Source organism: Triticum aestivum, chromosome 7A, assembly GCF_018294505.1.
Source record: "Triticum aestivum cultivar Chinese Spring chromosome 7A, IWGSC CS RefSeq v2.1, whole genome shotgun sequence".
NCBI lineage: Eukaryota > Viridiplantae > Streptophyta > Magnoliopsida > Poales > Poaceae > Triticum > Triticum aestivum.
The window spans coordinates 663,430,238-663,444,488 of record NC_057812.1 but is presented as its reverse complement, the minus strand read 5'-3'; the positions used below and the strand labels follow the sequence as shown (position 1 = coordinate 663,444,488).

The 14,251-nt window shown below is 45.0% G+C and overlaps 2 protein-coding genes across 2 annotated transcripts; one reads left to right on the top strand and one right to left on the bottom strand.

Moving 5' to 3' along the window:
- The first annotated feature begins 280 nt into the window (after positions 1-280).
- LOC123149079 (geranylgeranyl transferase type-2 subunit alpha 1) lies at positions 281-4,359 on the top strand. Its single transcript, XM_044568610.1, has 8 exons — positions 281-502; positions 772-931; positions 1,059-1,225; positions 1,299-1,403; positions 1,764-2,567; positions 2,646-2,835; positions 3,422-3,599; positions 3,821-4,359. Exons 1-8 carry the CDS (start codon positions 387-389, stop codon positions 4,210-4,212), a joined length of 2,112 nt encoding a protein of 703 aa, XP_044424545.1. The 5' UTR covers positions 281-386; the 3' UTR covers positions 4,213-4,359.
- A 336-nt stretch (positions 4,360-4,695) lies between these two features.
- Positions 4,696-5,662, bottom strand: LOC123154422 (uncharacterized). Its single transcript, XM_044573164.1, has 2 exons — positions 5,501-5,662; positions 4,696-5,337 (listed from the first exon to the last, which is right to left on the bottom strand). Exon 2 carries the CDS (start codon positions 5,299-5,301, stop codon positions 4,918-4,920), a length of 384 nt encoding a protein of 127 aa, XP_044429099.1. The 5' UTR covers positions 5,302-5,337; positions 5,501-5,662; the 3' UTR covers positions 4,696-4,917.
- Positions 5,663-14,251: the final 8,589 nt, after the last annotated feature.

Below are 14,251 nucleotides of genomic sequence, written 5' to 3'. Positions count from 1 at the left end.
TCATCAAACGACTGATAAAGAGCGGATGCAGGGATGCATAAATATGGCTGGATTCATAGGATACGACGCCTCGGATGTGCTCATAGGGATAGGGTGTGTATGCGTGCATTCGTAGGAGTGAGTGTATGAGCGTCTGCGAATGTACTGTGTTTGAAATTTTGTATTTTTGTAGAAATTTCAATTACACCAATTTTTCATATCTTCTAAAGAAAGTGGTTGGGATCAAAGGTTTTATGGCGGCTGCTGTGCAATTACATCACCGGATTACAATTACGGATGATGGGAAGGGCGCATGTGCAAAACCCGTTTACCCCACTGTAGGAGAACTCTTCTCTGCTCGAGATCCAACTCCCCGCGACCCCAGCCGTCACCGGAGAAGCAACGAGATGCACGGCCAGCCCCGCCGGCCGAAGCAGCCGGAGGACGACGCGGCGGCGGCGGCGAAGGCCGCCAAGCTCCGGGAACTCCAGGTCCAGGTCCTCCACAACCACCACACCTACACGTAAGCCTCCCCTTCCCCCTCCCGCCCCTCGCTCTAGGGCCCTGCCTAGTCTCTCGCGAGATCGAACTCCGACGAGTCGCTTACCCCATCGCAGCGAGGGAGATCAGGTCCTCTTGTCCGCTGCTGTAGATTTTGCCGTTTGTTTTCTTCGTCATCAGCACGAGGGAGCCAATGTAGCAGAAGATACTAGATACAAGATCCAGATTTTTGCCGTCGTGCTTAGTAATAGTACCATAATGATGAGCCAACCTTTCTGGGTGTATATGTAGGTACACTGAGGAGGCGCTGGGGCTGAGCTTCAAGCTTCTCGAGATAAACCCGGAGGCCTACACGGCGTGGAACTACAGGAAGCTCGCGCTGCAGCACAACCTCAAGGAGCTTTCTGACCCAGAGGCCATCAAGTCTACTGTTGACAACGAGCTCAGAGTAGTAAGTTCCGATCCATCGGGCTGAACATTGTATCGGAATTGTCCTATGTTTTGTGCTTTAGTTGTTTCAAGTTTGAGTGTAGTCGATTGCTTGATGATCATCAGCTGTGGAATTTGAAATTTTGAAGGTGGAGCTTGCTCTGAGGCAGAACCCAAAGTCCTATGGAGCATGGTATCATCGCAAGTGGTTACTGAACCAAAAGCTTGCCCCTGTGGATTTCAAGCGTGAATACGGCCTCTTGGATAAACTGTTGAAGGTGGATGCGAGGAATTTCCACGGATGGAATTACCGCAGGTAAATTTATTCTTATTAGAAATTAATGCTAAGATAATGCCTGCCTACTTGAACTGATTTCCGCCATTCACAGGTTCCTTGCAAAATTTATGGGAGTGCCAGAAGAGAAAGAGCTTCAGTACACAATGGATAAGATCAGTGAAAATTTCAGTAATTACTCAGCATGGCATAATCGTAGGTATGTAACTGTTAATGGATGTCTGATCTAGATGTCTTCCCACAAGTCCATTTTGGTGCCTGGATGAGAATTTATCAATTTATAAGCTACCCTAAATCATTTTTTTTCCTATAGTGAGAGATGCACAACTATATTGGCAACTGGATTGATATTTGATCCATAGAAATTTCAGTGAATATGATGTAAAATAGCAAAGGATAACCTGAGGACCTAGTTTCTTATGATTCAGGCTTAACTGAAGATGCTTACATTGTTTGACTAGTTTTCCACGTTTTGAGTAATGTATACATTGTATTATCTCAACCTTGTTTATTTCATATATGTAGTAATGTGTACAATATCTCACGTGGTGTATTGCAGTATACTTCTGTCCAATCTGCTAATCCAACGAAGTGAAGGTTTTGAGTCAAAGCAGAAGATCTTTTCAGAGGAGTTTGAACTTGTGATTCAGGCACTTTTCACAGACCCTAGTGACCAAAGCGGTTGGTTCTATCACCTCTGGCTTTTAGCTCAGACATCTACGCCTGATAACCCACAGCTGATTTCATCTTGGCCTTCTAATGGTGCAAAGCTCAGTTTATGTTCGGCCAGGAAAAATGAGGACCAGAACATGGTGTCTTCCCCGAGCTCCATTTGTTGTTACTCTTTGAAGGAAGGGATTATACCCATTGTGCTTTATTTCAATGATCCCGTCAAAGGATTAAATCCAACAAATGTGAAGTTAAATTCTGATTTTGTGTTTGATAAGGATCTTCAATGGAGGCCCCTCGTGATAACCGACTCCGGGTATTCCAATTGTTGGGCCACATATCTTGAAATTAGAAACAAAGATTGTAGCACTTCACAGCAATTTTCTGTTGAAGTAAGCATACCCTGCCCAGATGATATCATGTCAAGAAGTGGCTCTCACTGCAATTGCCCTGTACATTTTACATTTACCATTGAACTGGGCAACAATAATGACGAAGCACATGATACCGATTTGTTTCATGACCCAATCTCCTGGAGTAGCTCAGAATCATTCCAGTCTCATGGGAAACCCAGCTGTGTTGCTTTTGATCAGCTAAATATCACTAGTGCCTTGGTTCAAGAGGAGTCAAGATGGAATTTGGATAGACTATCTGATGAAATCGACCTTTTCAGAGATTTACCTGATGAGAATAGGTTAGGCTCTACATTACCTTTTTCATCAGCTGATTAATGCATTTGACCTCCATTTTCACATCATACTCTCTTCCACAGTAAATTTGCGAAGTTGACACTAGCACGGCTATTGCTTGCTTGCGCTGCAATAAAGTCCCGAGGAAGTTCTTTGATTGAAAGGAAGGGATATTGCGAAGAGGCGCTAGGGTTCTTCAGTGACTTGATTAATTTGGATCCTTCTCATAAAAGGTATTATGAAGATGAGCGGAGCTTAGTCCTAATGGATCAGGTAACATGGAAAATGTTTGAAAACAGTTTGCTTAATAGAAGATCTAGACAATTTAGTATCGCTCAGCTTACTTGGTTCTTATGAAAAATAATGGAAGCTTCTAATATTTGCGGAATCGTGTACCTAAAAACATTCATTTCACCATTTTGACAACTTTAGATTCATTGTTGTTTACAAGTTCTTTTATCCCACATGTAGTTAAGGCCTTTCTTTTTCCGCACTTATAATAATGAGGCTGTAATGTTAAATAAGTGCAAATTGCACCTTTAGTAACCGTACTGTGCTAAACCCAATTAATCAATGTATATTCTTATCATCTGCATAGTTCTTGAAAGCATATAGTAATCCAGGTAAACTAATTCACACTTTGATCTGGTGATACTTTGAGCTTATCAAAATTTGAATTAACCGTGTGATATTTGTAACACCTTTTGGGACTATGGTTAATCAAGTTAGAAAGATAATAGTGTCGGAAATGGCGGAGTTTGATTAGTTCGCATTTTGCAGTAAAAGATGGTCTGTTCATGTTATTATATCATTTTATGAATCTTATTTTGTAGCCATCTAACTTTTCCTTTTGGTGCAGCTAACATGTGACATGGAGACTTTCATGAAGTACTGTTCAGTCCAAGTTAGATCAAATTCAGCCACATTAAACCATGTGCAACTTTGCAGATTGTCTTTAACACGCATTGGATTTACTGAACGCATGTTGTGGGTTCAAATGCTGGACCTAAGCCATAATAAGCTCAGATCCATTGAAGGTCAGATATTAAAATCTTATAACTCTGGTCTGTACTTTAGAGGCATTTTTTATACTTATCAGTTTAGTGTTACTATGGCACCTGGAAAGCAAACACAATTTACAGTTGCATTAAGCTAATAGCTACCGCCAAAGGTAAATTGCTTGAGTTAGAAGCTGGTATCTGATGAATAATCTTCACGGTGCAATGTCTACAAGAAACTAAATTCTTGACCTTTTCAGGTTTGGAGGCCTTGCAGCAGCTTGTGTGCCTGAACATCAGCAACAACCAGATCAGCAGTTTCACGTCACTCGAACCCCTGACCAAGATAGTTTCCTTGAAAGCGTTGGATTTGTCTTTCAATGAGATCGGAGCTCACCCGATCGACACAACACGGTATATGTGCTCATCTCCGTTTTCACACAAAGTCGAACGGTGCGAAGCCTTCGAGGAGTGCCGAAAGAAAAGCGTCAACGTGGAGGAGTTCTGGGACGCCATACTCTTCTTCAAATCCGTGAACCTGGTGCAGCTTGACATCAAGGGAAATGCGGTCGCGGACAAGGATAGCTTCACCACTGTTGTGATGACCCTCAGCCCTTCTCTCAAGTGGCTCGACGGCACATGTATCCATTAGCCGTTCATCGGAGAGTGGAACTTGTGATAGAATGGGGAAAGTAAACGCTGTATACTGCTATTTTCCCTAGCTGCCATTGTCTGATTCATGTATTATTACAGTTAAGCAGCTCTTGAGAGACTAATACAATCACACAAGTATTCCTTAGCTGTTGTTTTGCAGTTGTTCTTTTTTTTTTAAGGCACTATTTTGACCAGTGTGATTACTGTTAGAATCGTATCCACCATGGGCATTTTGGCAGTTACCACGAACCTTCACAGCAGAAGACTGAAAAGACCAACTAAAAATACTCTTTACATAAAAGATCAAAACAATCTTTCTGTCTGTTGTGCAATCGTGTATGCATCAGGATTGCACCAGCCAGAGTAATTTCACTTGATCACTTAATCCAAAGTTAAGGTATGAACTTGTATATGTCACCAGTTATCGAATTTATGTACAATATCTATAGTAGTTGATTGAAGAACTCAGAGTCAGTGACACTGATTGATGAAGATTTAAGGGGTGGCACTTTTTCCCATGGAACTGAAATATGAATACAAGCTTGTACTAGCTGAAATAACAAAAAATATGCAGGGCAAGTCCAATATGGCAGAACCGATTACAAATAACAGTCACAGAAAGGTCTCCACTCTCCAAGCACAGATTCATCCAAGTTACACAGCTTGAGAAACCAGAAGAAGAAAGAAAATTCAGAAGCATCCTTCACTTGCACAGGGACAGCAGGGCCATCTGCTCTTCGATGAAGCAGTCGACATGGCAGGAGGAGCGGCAGGACGCCGGGATCAGGATGAGCCCGAGGCACCGCTCCTCCTTGGGCGCCGACGGGGAGGAGCGGCGCGCGCTGCGGTACTCCACCGCGTCCTGCAGGATTATGTTCCCCTGCTTGTCGACGCAGTGGAACAGCCCCAGGAAGTAGCGGCCGTCGTTCACCCCGACCAGCATCCTCCGGAACAGCAGCTTCCGGAGCGTCGCCACGTGCTGCGAGCCGCTGCCGGCGGCGTCCGTGGGCGCGGCCGAGCTGTTGAGGTGAGGGTCTCCTGCGGTGGACGGGATCACTTGGCCGTCAGAATCAGATGGTCCTTCCATTGCCCCCCTCCCTGTGCTGGACTGGGGAGCGGGGACCTGCACGTACGGGTGGTCATCAGATGGGGCCCCTGAAATCCGGTCGGCGAATCGCCGCCGCTGCGCCGCAGCCGCTGGGGTTTGGCGAAGGGGAAAAGAGGGCGGAGTGAAGGGCGAACGGGGAACGATGTGACGCGAAACCTTGGACTGGCGAGGGCCTCACCTGAGCAGCGGAACGAAGGGCGAGGTAGGTGGCGACGCGCCGCAAGCGGCCGCCGGGGTCGAAGCGTGTGCAGGCGGAAGGAGGAAGCACGGCGGCTCCGGTTGATGGAGATCGGAGGGGGGGTGGGAAGGAAAGGGGACGATACGGGCGGACGCATGGGCCTTGTGGGCTACTAAAAATCACGAGGCGGAGTCCGGATGTATGTCTAAAAAGAAAGGGTCGCGTTAACTGCCACACGTGTGGCGTGGACGGGAACCCGCCTGCACGCCTCGTGTAGCATGAACGGGAACCCGCCCGCACGACCCCGTCCGCGCGCATAAAAGCGCGGCCGCACGTCCACTGTGTGGCAACCCCGCCTGCACTGCCTCGTCCGGGCAAGACGACCCGCTGCCCGCACGACCCAGCCGTTCCCGGCCTCGTCCCCTCTCTCGTCTGCCGCCCTCGTCCCCCGCTTGTCGAACCCCGACCTCCGTCGCCGGCCATCTCTGGTTGCCATGGCAACCAGGGCAGATCCGTAGTGCGTTCCCACCGCAAACCACACCCCTTATCTCCCCCACCCCATCCCACCCCCCCATCCCTCACTCCAACAACGCCCTCCAAAGACGACCAGCTAAAAGCAGGTGAATCTCCCGATCTCCCTACTGCTTCTCATCCTTCTTTATGGGCAGAAAATTGCAAAATTACCGACGAAGTTGGCAACTAGATCCATCCTACAGCGGTGAAACACTACATAAGTTGTGTGTCTTCACAGTTGCCAAGCAGAATGCACTAGATCTGCCATGTAAATATGCTAGAGATAACCGTAAGTTCTCACTAGATTGATGTACATAGTTGGTAAATGAATGGATGTGCAGGAATCCATAAAAAGGGAGAGAAAATTGAGAAATTTGAAGTAATGGGGGGGTGTGGAAATTAATTGCCATTGGTGTCTAACATCAATTGCCACCAATCATTGTCTTCAACTGCCACCATGTCAACTTATTGCTTGCCATCCTATTGTAGAGGCTGATGCCATCGAATCAAAAGGATAGCTAGCACCCAGATTTTAGAAAAGATAGTGGATGTGCATGTCCTACTAGCCATGATATGTTGGTTGCCTATGCATGAAAATGTGATAACACTGACGTGTTAACTTCTACATGCAAGCAACACAATGATAAATTTTTTTGTGGATTGTTGATGCCTTCTTGTTCATCCAGTGATTGAGAACACATCGGAAAGAAGCGAGACACGGAAAGAATGAATCACGAAGATGGCACTGATGCTTGGGGTTCTCAAAAGCCAGAAACGCCCCCTTTGGATGCATCAGAGTACAGTCAGCTCATCTCTGCGGGGCCGTTGCTGCCACTACTAGAATAGTATGCAGGCGTAGGTATGATGCGTGCTAAACAATGAAGAGAACAGTTGCCATATTCGCCACGATGAAGATGACATTCTACTTATGTCGTGCACTATCATTTTTTATGCAGGTTCTTATGACCAGAACACTCTTAGGGGTCCCCCGTGGCAAGTTCAGTCACAAGGCGCTAACGCTGATAAATGTACGGGCAGCCAACTTCAACTAGCTAGTATGGCTAATCAAGGTAATGCAAAACGAAAAAAGAGCACGTACTGTTGTGGACATGAAAAATGAACATGAAAAAAGATGGCAAAAGGACTCACGAGTTATCACGGGTGAAAAATGCAGAGCCTTCATGCAGCACGTGGCATCAGGCAGCACCCATGTACCTGCCATCGACGTCGTACACAGGTGAGTCCATAAAAATAGTGAAGTTGCGGATGCTCAGTTAGCACAAGGAGCATAGTTGACAACTACAAGTTGCCATGACTGGACATCTACAATTGCCATGGATTAAAAACTACACTTGTCGTCCGTGGACAACTGTTGTTGCCATCCCTGCACACCTGCAGTTGCCATGGAGGAACAACTGCAGTTGCCATGCCATGAGAACTACAGTTGCCATCTAGGAATAACTGCGGTTGCCATACCGATGCAACTTCAGTTGCCATGCAAGTAAAAACTGCGGTTGCCACGTAAGGGGCAACTGCAGTTGTCGTGCTAGCACAAACTGCATTTGCCACGAATTGACCAACCACTACTATGCTTATAGGTTATTACGCTGGCGGTGACCCGGCAAACGTCTCCTGGCAAGCTTCACAAATTGCAGGTGGAGCACGTCATTACGGTGTCACAGACCACACAAGATGGTCAAATACAGCACAACAAGGTAAAAAGGAAAAATCTGAACCAAAAAAAAACAGCGCTACATTTTCTATTTGTAGTTATTTGTAGGCAAAACAATAGTTGCCATGTTTGTTGAACAGTACCTGCCATGACTGGACAGCTACAACTGCCGTACATGTCCACGCGCAGACTCACGACTTGCTGTCTGAAATGATGTCATGCCAAATCACTCGAAGATGGTGTGATCCGTTGCGATACACATGTTATCCAACACAAAAATCTTACTCTCATACCTGTTTTTTCCTATTACAGAACCTACAACTACAATGCACAGTGCCACAGGAACATCTACTGCGGGGAGCTCTGAACGCACGGAAGACGCGTTCCACCAGCCAGCAGACAATCATGCCGCAAACAATTTCGAGTCAGAGTCGGGAATGGCAATCATTCCAGCAATGCCGGCAAGCACCCCTTTGAACACAAGCACTAGCAACACTCAGGTGGATGGGACTGCTGCCGATACTGAAGTGAATGATGAAACTGACGACGGCGCACAAGGGGATGAAGATGGTGGGCAATCAGAGATTGTGGTACCTCAGCCACCGTACATTGGGCAGAGATTTGAATCGTTCGAAGCAGCAAAGGAATACTACCAAACATATGCAAAGTTCCATGGATTTGCGGTCAACACCGAGTACCATAGGAAAATTAAGAAAACTAACGAGTACGGCAGAGGTGAGATGAGGTGCCACAAGGCGCGGAGGAACAAGAAGGGGAAAGGCGATGCGCCTGTCGTTCCGGAACGAAAGAGAGGTATCATTCTCAAGACTGAGTGCCCTGTCCGGTGTAAGCTAAATGTAGATGGAGCACAGTGGGTGGTCAATGAATATTTTGACGAGCACAACCACCAACTTATAAAGAAGTTCGACCTGGTGAAATTTCTGACCGCCCACAGAGGGTTCACCCCCGTCGAAAGGCAATTCGTAAAGCTGCTACATGATTGTAACGTCGGTCCATCAAGAATGGTGCAGATACTATCTCTCATCCACAGCAAAAAGGGGACTCTGAGTAGCATGCAGTACATACCAGCTGACGTCACAAACCTACAGGCCAGGTACCGTAGAGAGAGCAAGTTGGTAGACATAGAGGCCACATTGCCTACTTCGATGCGAAAGCCAAGGAAGATCCAGATTTCTTCTATAGGATAAGGTTGGACGATGAGGACCGTGTCAGGAACATGTATTGGGTGGATGGTGCTGCAAGGAGAGCCTACAAACATTTCCGAGATTGCATTTCATTCGACGAGACGTACCTCACCAATATGTACAAGATGCCATGCACTCCGTTCATAGGAATAAATAACCACAATCAGTCGTTGCAGTTCAGCTGCGGGCTCGTCCGGAACGAAGACACGGATGGGTACGTTTGGCTATTCAAGACCTTCTTGGAGTGCATGGATGGACTTGCTCCAATGAACATAATAACATACCAAGATTTCAGCATGCGTGCAGGCATAGAGGAGGTCTTTCCGTTGGCAGTGCGCAGGCACTACAGGTGGCACATTATAAAGAAGGCTGAGGAGACGCTAGGACCGTTCTTTGCTGACCGTCCAGAGCTTCACAAGGCATTCGAGCTGTGCGTGGACCACAGCTTGACGGTGGAGGAGTTTGAAAGGAGCTGGATGGCCATGACTGAAACACATCAAGTCCAAGACAACGAGACTCTTGTTAGCCTATGGGAGAAGCGAATGTACTGGGTGCCGGCCTACTTCATGCAGTGCTTCTTCCCCTTTCTGCAGACTACGCAGCGCAGCGAGGGGTTCAATGCTGTTTTGAAGCGGTACGTCAGCCCTGGCAACTCATTGCTACAGTTTGCCAAGCAGTACACAACTTTGCAACAAAAAATTCTGGGATCTGAGCTGCAGCAAGAAGCGACCACGACACTAAAGCAGCCAAAATTGCTAACGTATTTACCGATAGAGAGGCAAATGAGCAAGATATACACCAACAAGATTTTTAACAAGTAAGTCAGTTGCGTTACCGTCTTATTTGCAAAAAAAGCACCAAGTCAGTAGGTGCCTTATAGAGTGCAATGCAGTTGCCATGATATGCAGTTGCCATGTTTAATGAAATACTGTTTGCCATGCTTACTCAGCTGCATGTTGCCATGTTCAATGAAAATTATGTTTTGCCATGCTTGCTCGGGTGCAGTTTCCTTGTTGAATGAAGTGCAGTTGCCATGTTTAATGCACTGTGCTTCCATTGGGGCATGTTGGCATGCAAATGCCAATGTCAACTGGAAAAAATGTTATATTGGCGACACATATGCTGAAATGCAGTTGCCATGTTTAATAAAATACATCTGCCATGTTTGTTGAAATGCAATTGCCATGTTTACTCAAATGTAGATGCCATGTTTAAATAAAAGGGCAGTTGCCATGTTTTATGCAATGTGCTTCCATTGGGGAATGTTGGTGTGGAAAAATGACGATGTCCAGTTGAAAATGTACTACAGTTGCCATGTCTAGTGTACTGCATTTGCCATGTCTAGTGTACTGCATTTGCCATGTTCAACGTACTATATTTGCCATGTTCAATGAACTATGTTTGCCATGTTCAAACAAAATGTATTTCTATTTCCATGACAAATAAGGTGGTACGAGAAAAGAGCGCACAATAGTTTAACAGAAAACACACAAAACTTGCAGATTCCAAGAAGAAATAAAGCGTGCCAGCATGTTCACGGCTTTCCAGGTGGACGAACATACATTCAAGGTGTGTTCTATTTTGGGCATGTCAGATTCAAAACCTGAAGACCCAGACAAAGGAAGGAACTACTTCGTCAAAGCCTCGATAGGCGAAGGCGAGTACTACTGCCAATGCTGCAAGTTCGAACGGGACGGCATTGTGTGCTGTCACATACTGTAATGGACATGAACGCTGTGACACGGATGCCCCGCCATTTCATAAGGCGGCGATGGACTTGGGACGCTGACGACGCGTTGGCGCCGCAGACAACACACGCAGTTCTAGCTGTGCATGACGAGAGACCTGAGTCAACCATGGAAGCCGTGAGGCACGTTGTGCTGACAAAGAACTATGTTGAGCTAATTGATGAAGCGTGCAAGAGTGATGAGACAGCGAGAGTCGCAGAAAAACACAGGAAGGCACTGAAAAGAGAGCTTGATGAGATCAAGAAGAGGAAAGCTGAGGAAGCCTTACACCGGTTCCCCCGCACATCAAGTGTGCCTTCATCCACGGGGCCATCATCTGAAAACTCGGAGATAGGATCTGGAACAGCAAGCACACAGACCCAGGTCAGGAACCCACCCCGTTCCATCACCAAGGGTCGTCCAAGAGAGATAAGGTACAAGTCGGGATTGGAGATCCAAGCAAAACACAAGAAAACGAAGAAAGGGGCGGGGAATCCATGAGCAAAAATTGGGGCGATGTGACATGGTCCTTGTGGTCGTTTTGTTTTGTACCCTAGATGATGAGAATTTTTTTTAAAAAAATTGTGAGAATGACTCTTGAGGGGCATCAGAAGTGGAAAGAAAATTCATTGAATGGATAAATGCAGTTGCCATGTTATGGGTACTTAATCTGCCATGTTATGTGTAGTTAATCTGCCATATTATGTGTAGTTAGTCTGCCATGCTATTTTATACTAAATATGCCATGCTATTTTATACTAAATATGCCATGCTAGTTGTGCTGGATCTGCCATTTTAGTTGTACTGGATCTGCCATGTTAGTTGTACTGTATCTGCCATGTTAATTATGCTGGATCTGCCATGTTGTTTGTACTGTATCTGCCATGTTAGCTGTACTGAAAATATGCCATGGTATTCCCGATGACTTTGCATGGCATATATTTCCATGAAAATACGACGCGGTTTAGAGACACATAGTGTGTTGTGTGCAATGTATGGGAAACAAGTTGGAAAAAGCGTAACGTGCATAAACCGCAGCAAAGGTTGTGGCTACATGATCAACCTACCCATGCTAGCCGGTGCAGTTAGCGATGAAAAAGAAGAAGCAAAACAGCCAAAATGAAAAACGACGATGACTTTCACTACCCATGTCTGATGAACTACATTTGCCATATTTTTTAAAACATCGTAGACGCATTCGAAACAGCAAACCGGTGCTAGAAACGATGAAACCGTTGTAATAATGACAAACATAAAAACATATCTGCTGTAATGCCTAAAATAGGTTCATGTCCACACATATATTACAGAAACTATTCAAATGTCGCTCACACACCACCACTACATAGTTAGGCTACGCGGGGTTGCAGTCATAACATAGCACACAAACATAGTTTTCAACGAGAAACAAAGAGATAGTACCTTACATTCCTCAGCAACAGAATGTAAGGTATGCGTCCAGTGTGTAACGCCACGTGATCACTTGTAATTCTTGATGACTTTCTTGACAGCTTCCTCCACGAACTCGCGTGCTCCGGACCGCTTGTTGAAATCTTCATTCGTCAACCAGTTCCATGTGTAGATTTTCCGAAGCTCAACGACCGTTGCAGCTATGATAGGGGGGACAATTCTGCCTTCCCACTTTGCAAAGTATTCCAGCGCGTGAAAGCCACAGTCCATCCTGCATGAGGAAAAGAGTCAGGTGAACACGCAAAAAGGACAGTCGTAACAAAGATAGACTTCAATTCAGATGTGACAACAAAAGAGGGGTTGGATTGATGTAAATGGCACATGAAGGAAGGAAGAAATTACGTGTTCCCTTGCTTCGCACTCGCCACATACTTAGTTGGGAAATGCCTGATCTGGACCTTTGAATGTTCGTAGTGATGGTTCCATGTCTCTTTGAGGTTGTTAATGAAGAATTCGGCATGCGTAGTAAGGTCTGCATCAGCTTCCGAACAGATTGAATCAAGCACCTCAAAACATTGGTTCTTCAGGTCAAGACATATCGCATAGTGGTCACCACACTTGTCATGTGGGTCATGTGGTGCAAGTTCCTGGAACATGGGGAACATGACCTGCATTTAAAAGTGAAGAAAATGAGAAGCAGAGTTCATATAAAGAACAGAATAGGGACAAAAAAATTAGAATCACGTAGAATGTTTGGTTATGGGTGGGGGTAGTTGAAAGAAAGTTGCCGTCCATGTATGAACAAAATGTGCCATGTATTTTACTATCAAGTTGCCACATAGTTTGCACGGGATGCAAAAATCAAGAAGTCAGTGTGCACGGCAGCTGTTGCCACATGAAAACATCTGCCACATAAACACAAAGTGCAGATGATGGCAAAAAACCACACCATGTGAAAAAACATTGCAGACAGGGAAGGAGTACTCACATATTTGTTCAGTGTGAACCGCCTATAATGTGTGTAGCATGGAAGATATCACCATCTCTTAGTTGCTATGTTGACAATGAAAGTATACCACTCAAAATATTATTTATCTCTATTTCAAAACCGAGCTCTGGCACCTCTACAAATCCCTGCTTCCCTCTGCGAAGGGCCTATCCATTTACTTTTATGTTGAGTCATCACCCTCTTATTAAAAAGCACTAGCTGGAGACACAAACCGGTTCGTGCCATGAACCGGTACTAAAGGGGTCTGACCTATAGTACCGGTTGGAGACACAAACCGGCACTATAGGGCAATTTTCAAACTTGAAAAAATCATAACTAAATCATCCTAATTCAGAAAAATACATATAATATATCAAAATTTGCAGAACAAAAAGATTGATCCGCTGAAACTCTTATATGCATTATTTCTTTTCTTTTCTTTGGGGGTCAGTAGGAGAAGACCATGATTAAATTGTTGAAGTGGCTCTTATATGCATTATTATTGATTTAACCAAGAGCCCATATTGCCTTGTCTCCTCCTCTTTATTGAATGCTCGCAGATTCCAGCTTAGTCCAATGCATGTGCACTCTTATTATTATTCACCTCGTTCGGTCGTGCAAGTGAAAGGCAATTATGATGATATATGATGGGCTGACTGAGATGAGAAAAGCTGGTATGAACTCGACCTCTTTTGTTTTTGTAAATATGATGAGTTCATCGTTCTTGATTCAGCTTGTTATGAATAAACATGTTTGCAATGACAATTAGAGATCATAGTTGCTTATGCCATGCTTGATTAGCTATGAGTTATAATGGTTTACCTTGCATGCCAGCATGCTATTGAGATGGTTATGATGTGGTATGATGGGGTGGTATCCTCCTTTGAATGATTTAAATGACTTGACTTGGCACATGTTCACGCATGTAGTTGAAACAAATCAACATAGCCTTCATGATATTTATGTTCATGGTGGATTATATCCTACTCATGCTTGCATCCAATGTTTATTAATTTTAATGCATGTACATGGCTGTTGTCGCTCTCTAGTTGGTCGCTTCCCAATCTTTTGCTAGCCTTCACTTGTACTAAGCGGGAATACTGCTTGTGCATCCAATCCCTTAAACCCCAAAGTTATTCCAGATGAGTCCACTATACCCTCCTATATGTCGTATCTACCTGCCGTTCCAAGTAAATTTTTATGTGCCAAACTCTAAACCTTCAAATAAACATTCTG